This window comes from Gopherus flavomarginatus, chromosome 1 (genome assembly GCF_025201925.1).
Source record: "Gopherus flavomarginatus isolate rGopFla2 chromosome 1, rGopFla2.mat.asm, whole genome shotgun sequence".
Taxonomy (NCBI): Eukaryota; Metazoa; Chordata; order Testudines; family Testudinidae; genus Gopherus; species Gopherus flavomarginatus.
The window spans coordinates 34,192,466-34,217,663 of record NC_066617.1 but is presented as its reverse complement, the minus strand read 5'-3'; the positions used below and the strand labels follow the sequence as shown (position 1 = coordinate 34,217,663).

The window sequence follows — 25,198 nt, the reverse complement described above, 5'->3', positions numbered from 1 at the left end:
CAACCTGTTCAAGCTTCACCGAGTGGTGAGAACCCAACTCTCTCTTTTCTTTTTTATTTTTCCTACTCTAGGTATAGCTTTCTAACCCTGACTTCTGTTTTCCAAACCTGACTTTTGTAATCAAATTTAAGCTACATTTAATATTGCAACTGTTTTGTTTGTTTGCCTCTCCTTGTATGGTTATTACCTGGCAATAAATAACTTTTATGGTTAAGCTGGTTGCTTCCTTCCCTCCCTCCGTTGTGTGTTTTTGGCTTCCCCATTTGCTCTGCAGCAACACTTCTCTTACCTAAGCTAAAGATCCCTGCAGCACCCAAGAATCCAGTGGGGTTTGCTCATCAAGTGGGTTACTACCAGAACTGTAACGTGAACGCGGGGACTGGGATGTGCTGAACATAGGAGGGAGGCAGCTTGGAAATGTTGCTCGACCCAGCCTGCTGAGTCCAGGGGTAAATAAGGGTGGCAGCTTGGGAGTGCTGATTGATCTGGTCTGCTCAGATGTATTCTGTTAATGTGTGTATTCATCTGATTCTGGGGCTGGAAGAATCCAGCCCTAGGGAACCTAGGTCCTGCACGATAGCTCCACTGGGAAGGAACTTGCAGAAGCGAGAAGTAGAACTCCATATGAAAACACAAGTGACACAAGCAGTACATTGATAGAATTACAGAACACCGCCCTCCCCCCGCAGAATAACGCTAATAAATGAGCGTACCCCAAAGTAACAGGCAAATCTGGTATCAGTGGTTCTCCAAGATGTGTTATCCACATCCAGCTAAATTCCATTTCTGATGCACATGCACACAAGATCAGATTCTTTTGAAAAGAAGTGTCTGCAGGATCCATGTATGTCCTCCAGCACCATATAGGGAAGGTCATAAAGGGTGGGGCAGCTGCAATCAACTTCAAGTTCTTTCACCAAAACAGAATCCAGGCGATATGGGGAAGGAGGGCAGATCATAGTATACCTGTGGACATCAGAACTTGAAGAACCATAGTTACTGTAGAATAAATAACCGTTCTTTCTTCTCCAAGTGATTGTCCACATGTTTTACACTTCTAGTACTTCACAAGCAGTGAACTCATGTCCAAGAGGTGGGTGTTCTGCATGTACTGAAACAAGGACTGCAAGACAGCTTTGGCAAGGGAGCATCAGCTCTTGAGAAACCACTGAATAGTGTTGTGTAAAGGTGTGAACTGAACTCCAGGTAGCAGCTCTACAAATCTGAGACTAGAATGCCTCTTACTGAAGTTGCAGACGTTGCTTGAGTTCTGATGGAGCAAACTCTGCTCTGTGTAGGTAGGTCCAAATGCGCTACATCATACTGCAGTCTAATGCAGTCCAAAACCCATTTAGATAGTGTGTGCAGACAGGCTCACCATTCATCCTGTAAGAGGCGGCCAGGAAAATCATGGTGAATTCCTAAATAGTAGAAGACTGTTCTCGGTACATCTAAATTGTGGAGCCTAGTTTCTTGTAGACTAGCATGATGTTTAGGGAAGGTAACTGCTGGGTAAATCACCTGATTTAGATCAAAATCTGACACTATGTAAGAACTTCAAGTGAAGTCTTAATGTTCCCTTGTCCTTCTGGTAAAACTGTATATGATGGTCCTTCGAATGGGAACTATGACCTCTTAGATCTCTCCTATTTTTCTGGATGAGATGGTAGCACCTAAGAAGGTAGTCTTCATAGACAGGTGATACAAAAAGGTTGCCACAGGTTCAAAAAGGAATCTCAATGCTGATCTCCCTTCTGGGATTTCAATGGATTGTTAAGTGTCTTTGACTGATGGAACGACTTGAATAGGACCTTTGAGGAACTTACCAACTAATGGGTGAAAAGACTTCCTCTATGGAAGCAAGAGCAGAAAGAGCTGCCAAATGGACTCATATGGAGATAATTCAGAGCCCCAAATGCTTCAGGACTAGAATTAAATCTAGAATCATTGGAATTGGGATCTCTTCAGATAACAGATGCTTCTGCATTGTCCCAATAGTGAAAATTCAATTTTATTTGCATAGATCAGAATCCACATGGGAGTTTAGCATGCTTTAATTTATGCACATTGACTTCACAACTTTAACTGATTTGCCCTGTGTAGACGCTGCCTAGTGCTGCTTGTTGGAATGCTCAGTCTGTTCAGGAAGTTGTATTTAGCCAGGAACTCGGTAGTTTGAAAAGCACATTTGTAAGCTGGTTGAGGAATAAGCTTTATGGTCAAGAGGTCAAGCCCTTTGGGTTATTTATGCGGTGGTGTCATTTTGGGTGGTCTCTGTTGTTTAGACCACTTGTAGACAGCTGCAACCAGTACGGAGTCCAATGTCATGTAATACAGAAATGTATAAACCCCTTCAAGGGGACTTGCTAGCAACTATTCATCTTTGAAGTGGGTATCACTGATGCTGGGGTTTGCCATAGGTCCCTTTCTGGATCCAGCAAGATTTCATTTATTCACATTGGCAACCTACCAGAAACTGAAGGAACTGCACCAGAGGACTACCAGATCTTGCAGAAGCTCATCTGGCTCGGTTGAAACAATTGGAGTAAGAGCCTTATCAGGTAAAGATGACAATATCATTAATGTGATAGGGTAGACATCTGTCTCTGGCAGATCTTCTTGCTCTAAATCCGGGTTCTGATACTAAAAAGTATGGTGGACCAGTTGCCTTTCATGAGGTGGTCTAAGAGATGAGGAAAACCTGTCTCTAGAGTCAGGACCAGCCAATGAAGTCTTTCTATTGAGTTGCATCCCCCAAGGGGCCTGGAACAGCCACAATTACATCAGATAAGAATATAGTAGGTCCTGGAGGATGCCAAGAAGGGGCTCACAGCTAGGTTCTCAGTATCTCATCCTGTGTCATCTGACTCCGTCAGAGCAGCTTGGCTTATAGTGAGGAGAGTGCAGTAAGTAAGTGGGAAACATCTCTCCATTTTGCTTAGATGTGGAAGAGAAATTCCTCTTCCATACATGGAGCCATTTTCTTGGGAGTTCTACAAGGTTCTAGAATATTCTGTGCAAGAACTGAGGTAGCAACCCAAATGTCACTGGGCCTTGTTTTAGTGGCAACAGCAACCTTGTGAGGACAGTTACTTTCAAGTCACTCAATACTGTGAATCTCATCAGAACAGAGAAAGTCAGTTTCACAGGCATACCATGCACATTAATGGGCAGCATGGTATATGCTGTAGATGACAGGACAAAGCACTCTTTTGTTAGTGCCTGGTGCTTCAGTTCTGAATGCTTTGGTGCCAGGCAGGGCGCTTGGATGACCATGCCAAGTGTTTCAGTGCGAGTACTTTGATAATAGTTGAGGCATTCACCAGTTCATGAAATGGCACCAAGGTCATCTGATAACCCAATCTCTGCATTTACCTGCCTCCTCGCCAGCACAAAGTAGACTGGGGAGATCTGTCTCTCCAATCACCCTGTGACCCATGCTGTTTTCTCTCTGTCTCCTTGGAACACTGTCAAGGAGGGTAGGGAGACACTTGCCAATTCCACACTGAATGGATGGGACTTTCTTGAGTAGGATTGAAGTCTCGAGCTGAGCGTGGACCCAAGGATTACCAAAGCAGTTAGTGACAGTTTGGAAGTCATCTTCTCAATCGGTTGAGAGGATGCCTTCATGGACCTTGCCATGAGGAAAAGTTTTTAGGAGTGATTCCCCTTTTGAGCATTCAAGTGGTGTATGTGCCCCACCTGGACAGAAGCAGCACTTCAAGTCTCAATCATTAATAAAAATAGCTGCCTTGCAAAAGGGACAGGATTTAAATCTTGGAGATTTTGATTCTGCCAGGTCCAGGGGCAGCTGTGGATACAGCACCTCCTATCTAAAAGATTTCTTCCTTTTTATTGCATGCCAACAAGCTTAAAAACTATATTAATCTAACTATACTAAAAATCACATCTACAACACTAGATAAATACAAGCAAATTGCATAGTGCAAAGATATAGGCCTTGCTGAAGAAGTACCATGGACAGTAAGAAAGAACTGGAAGGCAGCTGAGCCAATCCTCAACCTTTATGCCACTGGCTACGGAGGACTGTAGGGTATGCAGGATGCAGGCATGGCTCCAATGGACAGTGGCATTCAGAAGATTCCAATTTCACAAGTGTGAAGCACACATGCATGAGAAGAGGAATACATATGGACAATCACTTGAAGAAGAGACTGAAATTGCCACCTAAATCTATTAACATTTTGATAAATTAACTTGTGTATTACCCAAAGTTTATTACATACATATATCTAATAGCCTGTACATTTTCACAGTCTCCTAAACAATTTATCTTTTTTAAGACTGGTTTTCATTCCCTCATTTTGTCAATATTAAAAGTATTTTAACATCCACCTTTACTAATTTTATCATTAACCTTTATTTGTTATGATACTAATAAGGTACACAGAGACAAATTCAGAATGTAAATATGTGCAAACAAGTTTAACACTGGTGCAGGAAAAGCTTACAATATGTATAATGAAAAAAGAATTCATCTTTTCAAGAAGATTATTCAGTATTAAGCTATTTAAGAAATAACATTTCTTTTTCTCTCTCATCATTGACAGGGTAGTGTCACAAATATATGTTTAGTTCTGCTTGGCATCACTTTGTTAATGCTCTGTTAATTAATTTAACAAACTACCAGGAGAATATGTTTAGAATAGGCAAGGCATTATCTCTTGAATTCCATTTAATTAAACTCTGCTATACCAATACGACAGTCAGCATTTCATGAAGGGAATTATTTTAAGGATGAACGTAGAAAATACTTCAAAGTTCCCTGCTAAAACATGAAAGCATAATCTAAAATTATCCCTGCAACATACTGTAATTTATCTATAATATTAAAGATGTTATTTCCAGAGTTAGTAATTAATTGGATTCCACAGAGAAATTATTCAGGCATTCTTGATAGCAAAACGATGCACAAAGGAACAAAACATAGTGCCGAAGGACAACCATAAACAACCACTGTGACTCTGCTGAATTACAACAATCATTGAGCTTAATGTGAAATAAATGCTGGCTGCCTTTTGTATGTGGCCATTACTCTGCTGCAAAGAGACTGCCATTGAATTTTGATTATATTGCCTTAATAAAAAGTAATGAAAGTGGCTCATGCTCTAGTGGCTTTCCTTTAAATGATACACAACAGTGATCTTGCAAAGGCCACTATGCCACAAGTTGATTGAGTATGACACCTCGCCTGAGAAAGGCTGTGTTATACTCTCATGGTAGATAACTGCACTGATATTGGCTAGACTACTCACAAAGCTTTTAACTGAAGACTTTCAGTGAAGCACCATTTAGAATCTAGGTTAGCTTTGAAGACTTACCATCGATCCGGCTAACAAGTTCTTCCAGCATTTTCACTTTCTTTTGAATCCCTGGCTGTGCAAAGGTGTAGTTATCCTAAGGAGGAAAATATCATATAAATAATACATAATGGCAAAAATTATGCAGACTTTTTATTTGCTTATTTAAATCCACATATTTTTGTTTGATATAAAATTTAAACTTTTCAGATGAGGATACCAGTATTTTAAAAAAATGAAAGTTCTGTTTCTATATATTTATTATTAATAATCAGTAATTAACCACATTTCATAGATGTAGTGGTGTTCTCCATGTCCAGTGGCATACTTTTCATTTTTCACTGCCTCACCAGTAATTCACTCACTAATCCAGCCCCATTGGAATTTATGTTAATATTCTAAACCTCTAAACAGATAACAAAAATCTGCCTTCTAAGGACTTCTATTATCTGGCCAAAACATTAAATTTTACCCCACAATTAGACTGGTCTGATGTGCAAGAACTGCAAGAATTCAGCCCTAAACCAGTGACAAGATTAGAGTTTGATCTTCAAAAGCTTAGATGAATATCCTCAGCTGGTAGAAATAACCATAACCTCACTTCAGTGGAGTTATAACAACCTACACTAGTTGAAGATTTACCCCCATGAGCGCAAAGTGACAGGCAAGCCCACCAACAGGAGGAGAAGGGAAGGGAGCAAAGGGGGCAATTGCCCAGGGACCTGGGAGATTTAAAAGGGCCCAGGAGGTCCCACCTGCTACCACGACTGGGGTGGTGACAGTAGCAGTGGTGGCAATGAGGAGCCTTGGGCCGTTTTAAATCCCGCTTGTCGGCTGCGGGGCTCCCAGACACATGGAGTGGTACTGGCGGAAGCAACGGCAGCGAGGCGGGCATGTGGAAGCCCTGGTCATGCCAGAAGAATGTGCCCAGCAGCGCAGCCGGCAGCTCGCTGGGCATCAGACAGCGCAGGCGCAGCACTGCCCAAATGTCAAGCAAACTGTTCTAGGCGGCACACTGACTGTTCTGCCCTAGGCAAGAGCTGTCCCTAGGATACAGCAAATCAGAGCAACTGCTCTGAGCCCTGGGCTTTGGGGGCTGGCAAGACTGGCTAGTGCAGTCAGCCCCGGAAGTAACAGATTCATCATTTCCACCCCAGGCCCCACACCCCCATGGGGACAGCCCTTGCTGTCAGCAGGCCTGGAATTGCTGTCAGCAGCCCTGGTCACAGGTAAAATTGTGAACCCAAATGCAATATGCAAATTTCACAATAGTGCAGATAGACTGAATACCTGTATGTGCAAATGCCTGATCTGAAAGTACAACAATGGTAAATGGTCATGCAAATTATTCCAGTTGTATAGATGTGAGTTCTGATGTACTGAGAGCAAATAGCTTGAAAGTCTATGTAGAGGGAATACCACACTTCGGTTATACCACAGAAGAAGAGATGAAACTCTCCCTTCCACACCCATGCTTGTCAATATTTTGTAGAGCAATGTTATTGAGGAAGGGAGCGAGCGAGGGACAGCTCAGTGGTTTGAGCATTGGCCTACTAAACCCAGGGTTGTGAGTTCAATCCTTGAGGGGGCCATTTAGGAATTTGGGGATTGGTCTTGCTTTGAGCAGGGGGTTGGACTAGATGATCTCTTAAGGTCCCTTCCAACCCTAATAATCTACAATTCTATTTGAATACCATAGACTCATAGGTCAGAAGGGACCAATCTGATCATCTAGTCTGACCTCCTGCACAAGGCAGGCCACAGAACCCCACCCATCCAATTTCATAACAACCCCTATCCCAGGACCGAGTTATTGAAATCCTCAAAATTGGTTTGAAGACCTCAAGCTGCAGAGAAACCACCAGCAAGCGACCCGTGCCCCACGCTGCAGGGGAAGGCGAAAAACCTCCAGGGCCCCTGCCAATCTGCCCTGGAGGAAAATTCCTTCCCGACCCCAAATATGGCGATCAGCTAAACCCTGAGCATGTGGGCAAGACTCACCAGCCAGTACCCAAGAAGGAATTCTTTGCAGCAACTCAGTTCCCATCCCATCCAACATCTCCCCGCAGACCATTGAGCAGATCTATCTGGTGGTAATCCAAGATCAATTGCCCAAATTAACGATCCTATCATAACATCCCCTCCATATACTTATCAAGCTTTGTCTTAAAGCCAGGAAAGCCTTTTGCCCCTACTACTTCCCTCGGAAGGCTGTTCCAGAACTTCACTCCCCTAATGGTTAGAAACCTTCGTCTAATTTCAAGTCTAAACTTCCTAATATCCAGTTTATACCCATTCGTCCTCGTGCCTACATTAGTACTAAACTTAAATAATTCCTCTCCCTCCCTAACGTTAACCCCCCGATATATTTATATAGAGCGAGCATATCCCCCCTCAGCCTTCTTTTGGCCAGGCTAAACAAGCCAAGCTCTTTGAGTCTCCTTTCATAAGGCAGTTTTTCCATTCCTCGGATCATCCTTGTAGCCCGTCTCTGAACCTGTTCCAGTTTGAATTCATCCTTCTTGAACATGGGACACCAGAACTGCACACAGTATTCCAGATGGGGTCTCACCAACGCCTTATATAACGGTACTAACACCTCCTTATCCTTGCAGGAAATACCCCGCCTGATGCATCCCAAAATCGCATTTGCTTTTTTAACAGCCGTATCACATTGGCAACTCATAGTCATCCTGCTATCAACCAGTACCCCAAGGTCCTTCTCCTCCTCCGTTGCTTCCAACTGATGCGCCCCCAAAGTATATCCAAAATTCTTATTATTAATTCCTAAATGCATGACCTTGCACTTTTCACTATTGTATTTCATCCTATTTCTATTACTCCAGTTTACAAGGTGGTTCAGATCATCCTGAATAGTATCCCTGTCCTTCTCCGTGTTAGCAATACCCCCCAGCTTCGTGTCATCCGCAAACTTTATTAGCACATTCCCGCTCTTTGTGCCAAGGTCAGTAATAAAAAGGTTAAATAAGATCGGTCCCAAAACCGATCCTTGAGGGACTCCACTAGTGACCTCCTTCCAGTTTGACAGTTCACCTTTCAATACGACCCTCTGGAGTCTCCCCTTTAACCAGTTCCTTATCCACCTTACAACTTTCATATTCATTCCCATCTTTTCCAATTTAACTAACAGTTCCCCGTGCGGAACCGTGTCGAACGCCTTACTGAAATCTAGGTAAATTATATCTACCGCATTTCCTTTATCTAAGTAATCCGTCACCTTCTCAAAGAAGGAGATCAGATTGGTTTGACACGATCTACCTTGAGTAAATCCGTGTTGCAATTCGTCCCAATTACCATTGACCTCTATGTCCTTAACTACTTTCTCCTTAAAATTTTTTCCAAGACCTTACATACTACAGACGTCAAGCTAACAGGCCTATAATTACCCGGATCACTTTTATTCCCTTTCTTAAAAATAGGAACTACATTAGCAATCCTCCAGTCATACGGCAAATACAAACAATGTTTTAATATTTTTGTTCAGTTTTAGGACATTATAGATTTTAAAAATCTAAATTACACTTTCTAAATTTTTATAAACCCCATAAATGTAATTGAAAAAATTAATGTATATGTGTCAAAATAGTATTTTTTTAAAATAAATACTGTTAAGTGTTCAACACTGTATTAATGCAAATTGAAGATTACCCAGCTGAATCAACATAGGAATGGAAAGATTAGCATTCCAGTAGCAAAGGTGGTTTTATTAACATGATTTTGGGATGGCTACACAGCTCACCAGTGGCATGTCGCAAGTGAGTTATTCCAAAATATCTTTTACACTATATCACCTCGTTAGATATTTTGTGTATGCCACATTTTATAGGAAAACAATTTTTAAAATGTTTGCATTCTTTAAAAAAAAAAAAGTGTGTTAATACTGGGGTTTCATTGACGAATACCTAAAAATTTAGTAGCATTCTTCATCTCGCAGCCACTGCACAGCAAGACTCATGATACTATGGCATGATTTTAAACTTGAAGAGAGAATAAAAGAAACCCCAGTACTAACACACTTTTTTTTTTTTTTTTTTAAAGAATGCAAACATTTTAAAAATTGTTTTCCTATAAAATGTGGCATACACAAAATATCTAACGAGGTGATATAGTGTAAAAGATATTTTGGAATAACTCACTTGCGACATGCCACTGGTGAGCTGTGTAGCCATCCCAAAATCATGCTAATAAAACCACCTTTGCTACTGGAATGCTAATCTTTCCATTCCTATGTTGATTCAGCTGGGTAATCTTCAATTTGCATTAATACAGTGTTGAACACTTAACAGTATTTATTTTAAAAAAATACTATTTTGACACATATACATTAATTTTTTCAATTACATTTATGGGGTTTATAAAAATTTAGAAAGTGTAATTTAGATTTTTAAAATCTATAATGTCCTAAAACTGAACAAAAATATTAAAACATTGTTTGTATTTAACAATCCTTATACAAGTTACAGTAGAACACATCAGAATATGGAAACAGTGTACTAACTTGGGGCTAATAGTCAACTGAAGAAACCCAATATGCAGTAAGTAAATGCATTTTTTTCTCGTAATCTGGATTTCATTTTGAGTAGACTCACTAAAGACCTGATCCAAATTCCATGGAAATATACGAGATTCTTTCTACCAAGCTCTATGAGATTTGGATTAAGCCCAAGGACACTATATGAATCCGTTCATCAGTGTGCATTTTCCCAACTACCAGAATAACAATCTGACAAATTAGCATGATTAGTAGCCTCTGATCAGCAGAAATCAAGAACTGGACTAAAATGGATACTACAGATCAGCTATATTGGCAGAGGTGTGTTGGAAAGTTTACATAGAACCTATTTAAAATATGTTGGATTATAGCCTACACTAGTCCTCAATTTTACAAATATTCAATCTAATTTGAAAAAGCAAATTCAAAAGTTCACAAGGGAAAATTACTTACAGGTACTGTAGTCTGTTGCCCACTCTAAAACAGTGAATCCCAACATTATTATGATGCCACCAACTGGTAAAGGAGGTACAGATTTGTGAAGTCCCACTCTCACCCTGCAGATTACACTCGTTCATTAGAGATATTCCCAGATAATTAGTATGCAAAATAGTAAGAAAAATAATAAAACAGTACCAGCAAAGGGGAGGATAGGATGGAAGAAGAGAGGACTACAATGAACAGATAACCAGTAATTTTTCCTTGTCACGGGATGGGAGGAGAGAGAGATATATGACAAGGGATAAAGGACCAGACAGAAGATGTAGCCAGCAGTAATAGTGCTGCTAAACCCAGATGTTAAAAATCCTAAATCAGACCCAAAAAATCATGAGCCTGTCTTTAAAAAAAATCTGACAAAATGCCTCTCATACAGCCCTCCTTTTCCCTTCTCGTTCTCCCTCTGACACCCTACATTACACTGTATCTGGCCTCCAACATTTCCCTGCATCCTGTCTGCAACCCACTTCCTCCATACTTCCTTGTAGGCTCCTCACTCTACCTCCTCCATCCCCGCCCCCCATTTATTTGCATGCCCACAGCAAGCCTCTTGCTCTCCACACTCCTCAAAGTTATTTGCCCTGTTGCCTAATATATTGCCATTCTCCGATACTTTCACAGTACCCATTCCTAGCACACCTACATTCTCCTTTCCCATGCCTGACTCTCAATATCCCTCAGGGCAGCTTGGTTTTAATCTCAGTGGAAATAGCAGGAGATGGCATCCATCTTTGTCTACTGGATGGCCTAAAAGCCAGAATCCCATAATTTAGGAAGAAGGGCATATTGGTTAACAAAACCAAGCTGGTTTAGAGGGGAAGTGAACACAGTGATTAAAAATGTGAAATATAATAGATGGAATAAAGGGGAAATCGATATTAATGAATTTAAATCAGAAGCCAGGAATTGTAGGGAATGTATAGGAAGCAAAAAGACACAAGGAGAAATCTATGGCCAGCATAGTGAAGGACAATAAGAAGGAAGGATTATTTAAAAAAAAAAAAAAAAAAGTATATTAGGAATAAAAATAATCCCAACAATGGTACTGGTCCATCGCTAAATGGAAACTGGAGAAATAGCAATAATAATTCAGAAAGTGTTAAATAAACATTTCTGTTTTGTATGTGGGGAAAAAACAGGTGTAGCCATATCATATGACAAGAACATACTTTCCATTTCACTAGTAATTGGGAAGACCTAAGTAACGATAGGCCTGTCAGTGCAACATTGATCCTCAGCTGATATGGCATTCAATTAATCCATATCAACATGGGTTTGCAGAAAAGATATCCTGTCAAACTAACTTTTTTTTTTGTGATGATATTAGAAGTTTGATTCATAAAGGTAATAGTCCTGATGTAATACACCTAGAGTTCTGCAAGGCGTTTGATTTAGTCCCATATGTTTTGATTAAAAAACTAAACCGATATAAATTTAACATGACACACACGAAATGGATTAAAAATTAGCTAACAGAAAGTTCTCACAATGTAACTGTAAACAGGGAATGATTGCCGAGCGGATGTGTTTCTGGTGAAGTCCTGTATGCAATGTTTCTTGGCCTTATGCTATCTAACATTTTATCAATGGCCTGGAAGAAAACAAAATTATCACAAAGTTTTCCAATGATTCAAAAATTGGAGGAGTAAATAAACATGACAGATCACTGATTCAGAGTGATATGGATCATTTGGTAAACTGGGCACAAGAAAACAACAAGCATAATTGTACATGTCTATGAACAAAGAATGTAGAACATACTTGCAAGCTGGAGCACTCTATCTTGGGAAGCTGTGATTTTGAAAAAAAAATATTTGGGGCCATGCTGGATAATAAACTGAACATGAGCTCCCAGAGTGACACTGTGGCCAAAAGGGCTAAAGCTATCCTTGTAGTATGAAAATGGGATTCCTGAGTAACAGTAGAGAGATTATTTTACCTCTGTATTTAGCACTAGCATAACTACTCATAGACTTTAAGGTCAGAAGGGACCATTATGATCATCTAGTCTGACCTCCTGCACAATGCAGGCCACAGAATCTCACCCATCCACTCCTGTAACAACCCCCTAACCTATGTCTGAGTTATTGAAGTCCTCAAATTGTGGTTTGAAGACCTCAAGCTGCAGAGAATCCTCCAGCAAGTGACTTGTGCCCCACGCTGCAGAGGAAGGCGAAAAACCTGGAATATAGTGTCCAGTTCTGCGGTCCACAAATCAAGTATGTAGATAAACTGGAAGAGGATTCAAGAAGAGCCATGAGATGAACATAGAAATAGAAAACATGCTTTATAGTAATAGGCTCAAAGAGTTCAATCTACTTAGTTTAACCAAGAGAAGATTAAGAGGTGACTTGATTACAGTCTATAAATACCTACATGGGGAACAAACATTTGACTATGACCTCTAAGGTATAACACAATCCAAAGACAGGAAGATGAAACTACATAAATTCAAACAAAATAAGGTGTAAATTTTTAACAGTGAGGGTAATTAGCAATTGGAACAATTTACCAATGGTCACAGTAGATTCCTCATCCCTCACAATTTTTCTCTGTTTTTCTAAAAGATGCTGTAAGAAATATTTTGGAGAAGTTCTATGGACTGTGTTATATAGAAAGTCACACTAGATAATCACAGTATCAGAGGGTAGCCATGTTAGTCTGGATCTGTAAAAGCAGCAAAGAATCCTGTGGCACCTTATAGACTAACAGAGGTTTTGGAGCATGAGCTTTCGTGGGTGAATACCCACTTCCTCAGATGCATGTAATGGAAATATCCAGGGGCAGGTATATATATGTGTGCTAGCAAGCAAGCTAGAGATAACGAGGTCAGTTCAATCAGGGAGGATGAGGCCCTGTTCTAGCAGTGTAGGTGTGAAAACCAAGAGAGGAGAAACTGGTTCTGTAATTGGCAAGCCATTCACAGTCTTTGTTCAATCCTGAGCTGATGGTGTCAAATTTGCAGATGAACTGAAGCTCAGCAGTTTCTCTTTGAAGTCTGGTCCTGAAGTTTTTTTGCTGCAGGATGGCCACCTTAAGGTCTGCTATAGTGTGGCCAGGGAGGTTGAAGTGCTCTCCTACAGGTTTTTGTATATTGCCATTCCTAATGTCTGATTTGTGTCCATTTATCCTTTTCCGTAGAGACTGTCCAGTTTGGCCGATGTACATAGCAGAGGGGCATTGCTGGCATATGATGGCGTATATTACATTGGTGGATGTGCAGGTGAATGAACCAGTGATGGTGTGGCTGATCTGGTTAGGTCCTGTGATGGTGTCGCTGGTGTAGATATGTGGGCAGAGCTGGCATCGAGGTTTGTTGCATGGATTGGTTCCTGAGCTAGAGTTATTATGGTGTGGTGTGCAGTTACAGTTCACCAGTAACTGCACACCACACCATAATAACTCTAGCTCAGGAACCAATCCATGCAACAAACCTCGATGCCAGCTCTGCCCACATATCTACACCAGCGACACCATCACAGGACCTAACCAGATCAGCCACACCATCACTGGTTCATTCACCTGCACATCCACCAATGTAATATACGCCATCATATGCCAGCAATGCCCCTCTGCTATGTACATCGGCCAAACTGGACAGTCTCTACGGAAAAGGATAAATGGACACAAATCAGACATTAGGAATGGCAATATACAAAAACCTGTAGGAGAGCACTTCAACCTCCCTGGCCACACTATAGCAGACCTTAAGGTGGCCATCCTGCAGCAAAAAAACTTCAGGACCAGACTTCAAAGAGAAACTGCTGAGCTTCAGTTCATCTGCAAATTTGACACCATCAGCTCAGGATTGAACAAAGACTGTGAATGGCTTGCCAATTACAGAACCAGTTTCTCCTCTCTTGGTTTTCACACCTACACTGCTAGAACAGGGCCTCATCCTCCCTGATTGAACTGACCTCGTTATCTCTAGCTTGCTTGCTAGCACACATATATATACCTGCCCCTGGATATTTCCATTACATGCATCTGAGGAAGTGGGTATTCACCCACGAAAGCTCATGCTCCAAAACCTCTGTTAGTCTATAAGGTGCCACAGGATTCTTTGCTGCTTTTATAGATAATCACAGTGATCCCTTCTGCCTTTGGAATCTATTAATCTATGAAACGTTAGTGGGATGTGGCATTCATCTTGCTAAAGTGCTGGCTGTGGCTTCAGTGCCATTGACTGTAATGGGAGATGGTGCCCCCCTTTGTGAGGGCAGCCTCACTTCACTTCCACAGGCCAAATGGACATGGTGTTCATCCTTCTAAGGGCAGCCTGTGACTATTATAGCTAAAGGCAAAACTCAGAGATTGAATGCAGAAATTTATAAGAATCCTTATATCAGAAAGACAGAAAAACAGACAGAAACATTGTAAGGACTGACAACAGTGCATTAACCCCAGGAAGCGGGTTTACCTTGTATGCTCCTACCAGAATCTTGCAGCCAAAGAAGGCTTCCTGAGAAGAAAAGCCTCGAGAAACCTCAAGAAACTGTGTATAAACTCAAATGTTCTTCTCCTTACAAGTCTTTAGTCAAAGGTGAAAGATGTACATGATCTGAAAAGAAACCAGGGTATTCCGATACCTCTGTATGGAGTTATGGGGAAATAAATCCTCACTGCCTGTCAAGTGAAGGGTGCCTCAGACAAATGATATTTCATAAGCTCATGAAAAAGCTTACCAGCCTGGTCACGTTCAGTGAGAATGCAGCTTCAAGACCCCCATAGACAATCTCAGATGTGTCTGTTACAGCTGTCCCCCTGCTGCATTCCTTTTTCCCCTCTCCTGTTTGTCCTGTGTGGCCGCCCCTCCTGGCCATTGTGCTAACTAAAGTCACAGCCCTATTCATAGGAATGGCTTGTACAGACTAACTGGAGCCATTGCTCTGCCTAGGGACGGGGCTTCTTGCTTCTTTGTTTGGCTCCTTTGTTCAGACCCGGGCTTGGTGTGGGGGGCACTGCCCAGAAATGCAAGACCTGAAGTGGCCAACTAATTAAGCATATGAGTCATACCTGTGGCTCAGAACATGCCTATGCTTACCTGCAGCCTTTCCCTGCCTTCTCTCCTCCCCTGTATCAAGAGGAGCCAATCAAAAGTACTGGTGGGAAACTGCCTGAGTTTGCCTTTAAAGCCGGACATTTTCTGATCAGACCTCGGAGAAGGTCCTTGCTTTGCCACCTGGTCTGATCAGCTAGGGGTCTTTGGGGGGCCCATCCCCCGCTCTCGTTTTTGAGCGTATCCCCATTTTTAAACTGCCCTCCCACGAACAACGAATTTGTGCCTGGAGATCTCCTGATTATTGTAAGCGAATCGAGTCCTCTCTCCATCCTCCGATGCTACTGCTGTTCCTGCCTCTGTGCTTGCTGCTGTCCTGGGGATTGGTAAGAACTCCCTCTTGCAGACTCCCCCTGTCCTAGCTGCTGGCCTTGTTTCCCCAGCAGACAGACCCAAGCTAACCCCTTGGTCTGTATCTGTAATCTGTTTCTTGCTCCGCAGCACCTTTGCTGCTAAAAATAAGCCTGTGCCGCTGCTAAGCTGCGCCTTCCTGGACTGTATCCTGGGCCGGCGGCTTGCAGCTGCCCCATTGCTGCAGCCACCACCTCCCCCTCCCGATCAAAGAATCGGCATAGTGTAAGGTGCACCTATTAGAATCAGGTTCTTAGTCTAGATAAGTTGTAATTTCATTTTGCATAGCTGTGGTTAAGTTAGGTTTAAAGAATTGTTTGTATTATGCTCTGTTAGGTTTAAAAAAGAATTGTTGCATTGTGTTCTGTTACTTGCTAATTTGTGTAGTCTTGGTTAAGTTAGATCATAAATAAGATTTTGCTGTGTTCTGTATAATTGTGGTTAAGTCTGTCTTCCCACTGCCCTAACCCCCCCCCCCAAAGCTTGCCCGTGTCTCCCCCTGAGCTCCCCAGTAACTCGTTGCATTCTCTCTGCTGTTGAAACTTGCAGCCTGTCTGCTCTCTGTGTCTCCCTGAGTTTAAATCTCCCTCCGCAGCGCCTCTGCCTTTGGTCTCTGCTCCACCACGTGCGCCTCTTCCCCCCCTCATTCCTCTACCACTGCCTCTCTCTCTCTCTCTCTCTCTTTTAATCCCTTCCCCCATGTGTTCACCCCGCTCCTACTGCTGCCAAACCTCAATTGTATTACTGAAGTCTAGCATAAAACCCCATTGGTTACACTTTTCTCTCTGACACACCTCACATTTTACATTTACACCACTGTGACACATTTTTACCTAGAGTTGTTGGTTATTTAACACATTTTACCCATAACTGTTAAGTTGGTTATATGCTGCTGTGACACACCCTTTACATAGAAATTGTTAGCTACCTGTTACATTTATACTTCAGTGTTAATTGGTTACCAATTGTATTGTACCCCACTACTGAAACCCCCTATACTGTTTACTAAAAGAAACCCCTCCCCAATAGTCTACCTTAACAAACCCCATACCCCTCACTATTGAATTTTCCCTGTTTTTGCATTTTCTTAATCAAGTTTATTTTGCACCCCACCAGTGCAGTAGTTGTCCCCCAAGATCCCCTACCTGCTGGCAGGGTCAAGATGAATGTGACTGCAGAGCACAAGCCCCTGAGAATGAAAGTAAAGGAACTTGGGAAGTATCCACAGGGCACTGCTAGGCATATTCGGTCTAAAAACCAAGAGTGGCAGGGTCACCATCAAATCAGCAAAATCGCAACTGCCATGTCTTCACTGCCTTCCTCAGTACTTTGCGCATCAGGAGAAGTGCTGCAAAGGAGGTCACTAAGACTGAAGAGTCTGAGAACTCATATGAAGGTTTCCAAAATCTGGCGCGTCTAACTCTGCCAATGATTTTAAAGACCATACCGCATTCTGCCAGAACCAATGGTTTGCAAATAAGCCAGCCTGCATGGAAAAGATACCATGAATGAAAAGTTGGGTGTAATATGAGCTCCCACTCATGAAAATTATCCCATTCCTTCTATCCAGTGGTTGCCATGCAGAATCAGATTCTCAAGAATGTATTCCCTTCAACACAAGTTTGAAAACACATCCAAAGTGTTAACACAAGGATCAAGGTTCTCCTACTACCATAGTGAGAACTAAGAGGCAATGAGAGTGGGAAAATGCATTTTCACAGGAGAAGGTAATGTCCATGAAGGAGGAAGACAGAAGAAGGATATAGCAGGAAGTCTGTTTTCTCTGAATATGAGGCAGAAGGCTTTTAGCAGGACATTGAAAGGCATCAGAAAGGGAGCTAAGGGGCCATGCAAGCTCTCTATGGTGCTTCAACAATGGAAATTACAGACACAGAAACCAAAAGGCAAGTGCTGTGGCAGGCACACCACCAAGAGCACTGCAGAGTGTGTTAAGAGTGAGAGAGTGCAACATGGAGAAAACTGAAGGGAAACCTGTCAGAGCATCAGGAGAGGGAAAAGATGAACCTCCACCAAAGGGCAGAGAAAAGGACAATTTTACCCAAAGATGGGAGTATGTGCTGGTTCCTTAGGTCTCTTCCCTCTCTAGTAAGAACACTCTGGTTATAGAGCATAAAATGCTACCTTCTGTACTGTCCCTCAGCATAGGATCCTCCCCCAAAAAACTATGTGGGGATGGGATCCAAAATTCAAGGCTTAATTCACTGTAGTTGGGTGAGAGATGATTTAAAACAATCCTGCTCTTCAAAGCAGATTATCAAATTAAAATATAGTTCTGTACAGAACCTTTTATTTTCAAGGAACTCCAAAGTACTTTGTAAAGTGATAAATTAGGCACTGGCAGTTTGGTAACTGTGTTAGCAAACAGACCCACCATCCATTAGTCCATTTAACATTAGAAACTATTATACTAAGTGAGCAAATGTTGGCCAGAACACAGTGGTAATCCCTTATAATTTTTGAATAGAGCCACATACTCCAGCTTCCCACATAGAAAGCCACTAGAGACAAGCAACAAAGTTTTCTGGTTAGCATTTCATCTGAAGAATTGTCTCTCTAACAGTGAAGTACTACACTAAGTGTCAACACTGCAAAGAAAGAAAATCCAGACATAGGATTTAAATCTAGAACTTGTTAATTCCAAGACACCTCTCTCTGAAAACCAAGGTAAATATAAATAATTTGTATAATCTCAAATGCTTACATTTGGTTTTCAAAATGTATGTTTTTAGTGTTTACATACAAAATGCATACATTACAATGAAAGTTTTTCCTTGTGTTCTAGCAAACATTTGCTCACTTAGTATAATAGTTTCTAATGTTAAATGGACTAATTATGAATAGGAGCCACATGAATAAGAAATCTCAGTTTACAGATTTTATTTTTAATGTGGCATACAGAATCCCTGAATTTTCTTACTTCTTTTTCTACCTCCTTTACTGTATGTGTCATGAATACTTCAAAATTTAAAATCGACTTGCAGTTTGAGCCAACACTTTCTGATTATACTGACAATACTTAGGAAGCAAGAGTCCAGCGTATGAAGTTAAACATTAAATTATGGAAAAATATTTGAAAGACAATCTACTGAAAAATGGAGAAAGGCAAAAGAGAGTTATAGATGATATAATTAAGGAAAAACAAAGGTATGAGAGAGGGCAGCACTGGGAAAAATGAAAGGGTTAGGATGCAGCCATACTGGGGGAGATAGGAATAAAACAAGATGAAAGCCAGCTTTGCTAGAAAACTACTAAAAACAAAGATGTGTTGTTAATAGTTCTGCATGTGACCAACCTCCACAGTGGCTAGAAAATTGTAATTCAAGTCATTCTAAAATTACTTCCATAGCATGAAGCTGTGCATTATTGTTACTTCAAACCTACACATAAGCCTTGTTTACCTTCGAAAGGGTTTGCCATCATAGCTATGTTAGCAAACCCTCCTAGTGAAGATACAGTTTGTATCAGGAAAATAACTTTTGCCAGTATAATTTATACCAGTTTCCTGAACAAAACAAACAATCTAAACCAGCAAAAGGGCCTGTTTGCTGGTATAACTGGATTTAAACTAGGACTTATAGCAACATAGCTACGTCAGTTAAAAAAAAAAGAAAAAGAAATCCTCACCCCCTAACAAACATAAGTGCAGATCAGGACTAAAGAAAGCTGGTTCAATTTGACTCTTGGTCTCTTAAATATCCAAAGGCCAAACATTCAGATCCAAGGGGCGTGGCACTACTTTCTAGGCACAGAGACCCTTGTCAATCTATTCCCAAACATGAGGAACTGCAAAGATATTTCTTGAAGAAAGAAATGTCAAGACGTATATCAGTTGGTAGACTTTTGCTTTTCCCGTTAACAAACAATTGTAAAAGAATATTGCAAATTAATTAGTACATTAGTTTGTACAACTAGCTGTGCGATGGGACCATTACTACAAATAAAAGGTGAACAAAACAATTATCTGTATTAACAGCACAACAGATGTACACACAGTAACCGTCACGTGAGGCTACATTTCTGTAACGATACATTCCTGCATTGGAGACAAAAGTCACATATTGACTCAAGAAGTAACATATTTAAGGAGTATGGACAAGACTGACATTCCAATCAGTGCTACAACAGTACGAATGTTAAGTATTAGTTTATATTTATTTTACTAGCAGGGCTGCATACCAGTAATGAAAGGAAAACATACATAAATAAATTTGTGGGAGGTCTCAATGTGGGACTGGTGAGATTTTTTTTTTTTAAGTGAGTTACTTTCCTGAGTGTTAATTAAGGAAATTAATAATGGTGCACTGAGTCAAGTTAACTACAGGCTGGTACTAGGTAAACTATTTCTATCAACATATTTGGCACTAGCTCTGCATCCTGACCTAAACGTCTCTGCTACTCCAATATTAGTTTCTCTAAAGCACAGATTTCAAAACATGTTGAAATGTGAAACTGTGGGATATAGCAGGTGGTCTCATCATAGTTTCCTATTTGTATGTGCTTGTTACTGACTGAAACTTTAAGTTAATTCTTTAGAGATGAAAGGCCAACTAACAGTACCACAAAGAAGAACAGATATTTTTAAACAAATTTTCTCAATGTAAAAAAATCTCTCTGGGTTGGTTTTATTGCATTTCTGCTTGTGTGAAGAAAGATTTCAGCTTGCACTTAAGAAAAAGATGTTAGTACAACAAAGTGCCTTTCAAGTTTATCAGAGAAAGTCAATTTCTGGATGGCATCCAATTAAATAATTAAAACAAAAACAACTTTAGTATAGGTAGTTTTGAACTCAAAATCTATCCACTTCAATAAATGCAAAATGTCTAGTTTATTTCTTATGGATGCAGTCATTATTAAGATAACATGGCACAATTCAGAGTCTTAAAGCAAATTTAGGAATGTTTTAATATACCCAAACTACAGATGTGTAACTACAAAAAAAAACAACAGTTAAATCTTGTTCCAGTATTAGACATGAAGTATACAAATATATATTGTCTGGCTATACCAAAGGAGGACAGGGGATATTTGACAAGGGTTTAATCAGGCTGCAACTTTATTATCAGATGTCTAGGACTACCCGGCAGATAAAAAAGTGTACAGCACAGGTAACCCCATGTTTATTCTGTAATTACCCCCGGGAGAGGGGAAGTGTGCCAGCTCCCACTCTTTTTCCATCCAGGTCCCTCCAGCAAATCCATTGCCAGGACCACACCATTTCCTCCCCCCTGTAGAAGGGTTACGGTGGGCTATAAGAATGAGAGTTGGCTCCCTGCCATACCAATCTTAGAAGTCCTCAACCGCCCCTCTCTCATTCCTTTAATAAACACCTTTTAAAAAAAGTCCTTTTCCAAGCCATTTATCTGATCACCATTTACCTTTTCTGTGGAGTACTGCACTGGACATCCTAACTTCTTTACATATTATGCTTCTGTATCATCCTTTTTTCAGTCTTCATGATCCCCTACTAATTACATATCAAGGTGTCGATAATGATTCAGTCACATTGTTAATTTGCTCTCCACTATCCCTCTGACATCCGACCCACCTATTTCATTTCTCCAACTGTAAACGAACACCATGGAGCATAATTCTCTCACTGATGCTGCCTCATCTATCTGGAACTATCCTTAGTTCCCCAACACTTTCCCTCTATTCGGACAATGTTACTGAAATTACCTTCTCTCTGTCTCATAATAAAAACTTTTTTTTTTTTTTAAAGGGATCTGTGATATTGTGGAGGAAGGATTCTACACAAGTGTAAAGTGCATTCTATTATCCCTAGTCCTTTAATGACCTATGTTGTAAAACTAGCAATAAAAAACAAATATTTAGAAATTAAGTAAGCAAAAGCCAGGGAATTCAAAAGCTGTTTGCACAGTAATATTTCACATCATTATGAAGCTGTCAGCAGTGGCTACATAGAGTTTTGTTGAGATTTGCAGTTGAAGCAAAACTACAATCCCTCTATTGCACAACTGAATTGTTGAATTCAGTTTCCAAACTTGGCAGAAGGCAACTTTTCTATGTACTTTTCTGTACTGAACTATGGTTTTGTTAATTTTTTTCAACTAGTGAAATCGTTAATAACTTTTGTAGAAAAAACAAACAAACATTTTAAATTGCTCCCATCTTTCCCCAAATTTTTTCACACACATTTCTGAACTGCCATATATGATACTTCTTCAGCGTTGACAACTAGACTTATTAAATATTTCTTTGGTAATGTCACTGAGAAAGATATTTTTAAATTAGGCCATGTCTACACTACCACTTATGTTGGCAAAACTTACGTCACTCAGCAGTGTGAAAAAAAACACACTCAGAGCAACATACTTTTGCTGGCATAAGTGGTAGTATGCATAGCACTATGTCAGCCGGAGAGCTTCTCCCACAGACATCGCTACAGCCGCTTATTGGAGGTGGTTTAATTATACTGATGGGAGAGCTCCCTCCCATTGGCACAGAACAGCTACACAAGATCTTACAGTAGCACAGATGCATCAGTACAGCTGTGCCACTATAAGTTCTTTAGTGTACAAATAGCCTTAGATGTTTTAGAGCACCCATTGCCATAGTATTTCCATGACTGCGAATGGTGTCTAACCGAAAGCTGCCATTTTAATGGCAAGAGTCTCAGCCCAATGATATAGTGTACTAGAAAGAAAGCAGAAGCTAATGGAATATGTAGTAAACAGACTTAAAAAGCTATTGTTATGTTCGTTTTTTTAATGACTATATAGTAGCTTGATTATTTTACCCTTACATTGCTTTAAGCATATCAGAGGCCCTAGTCCTCATGATGATTAAGTCCACGCCAAGTTTGAAGGCTTTTCCTCTTTTCAACCTCCTGAATTATCCAAGTGCAAAGGAGCAACAAATGAGAAACAACCATAGGTTGGGAACTGCACCTGGTGTATAATTACTCTAGCAGAGGAAAATAACACACTGAACCTGCACAGTAAACTATTTCCTTAATTTTTTTATACTGTTTCTCAGACAGTGTTTTCAGATTTGAAAAACAACATTCCTTACTGAGGACCATATGCTTGAGATGTTTTAATTTCTAAAAACTAAATAACCAATTTAGTCTAGTTTAAAGAACCATCTGAGTAAAATTTTTAGAACATCAAAATTATTATTCCATGCTCAGATAATGAAAAAAATGGTTAAATAGAGGAAGTTTTTAACTTCTGAAGATAGATGCTTAGAATTAATGTGCCTTCTGAAGCATAACTATACTGTCACTACTGCAATGCTTTAAATACATGATGAATACATGTGCCTTATTAGAGCTTTCAGTTGCTCTAACCATTAATTATCAGGTATATTTTCTATTTTGAACTGTCAGATTCTGCATGGCTTTTTGGTTAAAGAAAATGAACATTTAAAAAAATTGTGATGGCTGAATGCATATTGCAGAGATGGAAAAAGTACTGAAAAGTAAAAAAAACAAAACTGAAAGACAGCTTTTAATGTAGTCACTGAAGGAGAAAAGCAGTCAGCTAAAACTAAAAATTACACCTGTCAATAACTTCAATAATACTTGTAGCCAAGCATAAGAAGAACAATACAGCACTTCTCACCTCTTTGGATGCAACAAAATATCGACAAACAAATTCTCGATGAAAATGTCAGATACAATTTACAAAAAACTGAAAATACCAGACAAAATATTCACTTTTTACCGTTTTATAATCTTTATTGTTAATATAATGAATGCACGAAGCAAGCTCTTTGTTTATCATATGAACAGACGTCTACCACTGCATAGTCAAGTATTCCTTTTTCCACATGTACAAAAAATAAAATGTATCCTTTTTAAAATCACATAGGTCAGACTCAATCAGATTTATAAATTATTCTATTTATGACATATGTAACGGACTGTTTGCAATGTTATAGGTTTTATAGGAATAGACTAAGAAAATATTATCAGATAATTAAACTGAATTGAGGACAAAATAATCAAAGTAATAAGAGACAAATTTTGAAGTACCATGCAAATTTCATAGCCCCGGCAGAATCAGGCCCACTTGGTGTTGTAGAAGTGCACAATCACCAGACTGTCTCCTTGTGTCAAGTGAAAGGTTGCAGGAATTTTCATTTCCCTTGCACCCTCCCAGGCCATCTGCCTTTGCATGCCACTCAGCCCTCTGACTGAGAAGCTCCTAGTTCAAACCCTTTCCAGGATGACAATGTTCAAGTGCAGCTGAAAGTCCCAAATAATCAACTTATCTTCTGGGCCTGGTGATGAACCCTTTCCTGTAGTTCAACTGCCTTTCTCCAACTCTGGTATCAAGCACTGTCCCATCCAACCAACCTTTTCCTGAGTCCTCTAGCCTCCAACAGTGTTCAATGCTTTGGCCCATCTGAAGAGCGAGCCTGCCTGTCTGATCCCTGTGGCTTTTCCTCCTGACAGAACTCTCTCAAGTCTATTTATAAAACGCCAAGGTGTCTGCCTGATCTCTCTGACTGACAAGTAACTACTTAATTAACACTCAGGTGAAGTGAATGTGACTAACTGGGTCTTTACCCCTTTCTCACCATCACAGGTGCACAGAAGAGCAAAAGCCTTTAAGGCTTTACATGATCTTATTTTTCATATCGAAGAGTAATGAATATTTTAAATGCACTTACATACTTCTCTTCTAACTCCGACAACTGTTGGTTCATCTTATGACTCCCTGAAGTCAGAAAACCAGAAAAAAGTTGAGATACTGACCACTATTTTGTATGTCAATGGTATCACTCCTCCAAAGGTGACTTTTTGCCCTTACTTAAGAGATTTCTTGGCAACTAAAAACATTAGGATAGAAATCATAGTATTATATAGGAAATATCAGACAGTGTCCTGGAGTACACCTATGTTGGAGGAAGAATTTTTTTGAAGATACTCAGTAGTACACGCTGCAATTCATTCAACAAATCCACTACAGAATAACATGGATGAGAACTCCATAACTGTTAATTTTAATAAAACTTGATTTAAAACGTGTAGCAATTTCTTAAGTTACAGGAGAGGTTCTGCATGATTTCTAATTGCAAGGCTCTCCAAACACAATACCGTATCATCAGTACTAGCCATATAACATATCAATATCTTATAAAAACAGGCACTTAATCTATTATTTATGTTTGATAGAATCTAAAGGTCTCAATCAGAATCAGGGGCCCTTTGTGCTATGTGCAGTTCAATCACATAGCACAATGGGCAATCTTTAAAAAAAAAAGTTTAACACAATAATATTCAGGATAGAAGATCTAAAAAGTAGGAAATGTTGTAATATTTGCTTATAATAATCACATATCCACTGGGAGACTGCAAGCAACAACTCTGGCACCACCAGCAGGACTTAACTTCCTACTTATGCCTATTCCTACTTGTACAACTACATAACATACATGACAACAACTTAACACTAAGATAAAACTATA

The 25,198-nt window shown here is 40.1% G+C and overlaps 1 protein-coding gene across 5 annotated transcripts in view; it reads right to left on the bottom strand.

Annotated features, from left to right (window-relative positions):
• TBC1D22A (TBC1 domain family member 22A) overlaps window positions 1-25,198 on the bottom strand; it is a 459,537-nt gene that overhangs the window by 209,578 nt on the left and 224,761 nt on the right. For all 5 annotated transcript variants that reach the window (XM_050936235.1, XM_050936236.1, XM_050936237.1 and 2 more), the window contains exon 10: window positions 5,343-5,418. In XM_050936235.1, the coding sequence (XP_050792192.1) occupies window positions 5,343-5,418 (76 nt within the window). The remainder of the gene's footprint in view (window positions 1-5,342; window positions 5,419-25,198) is intronic.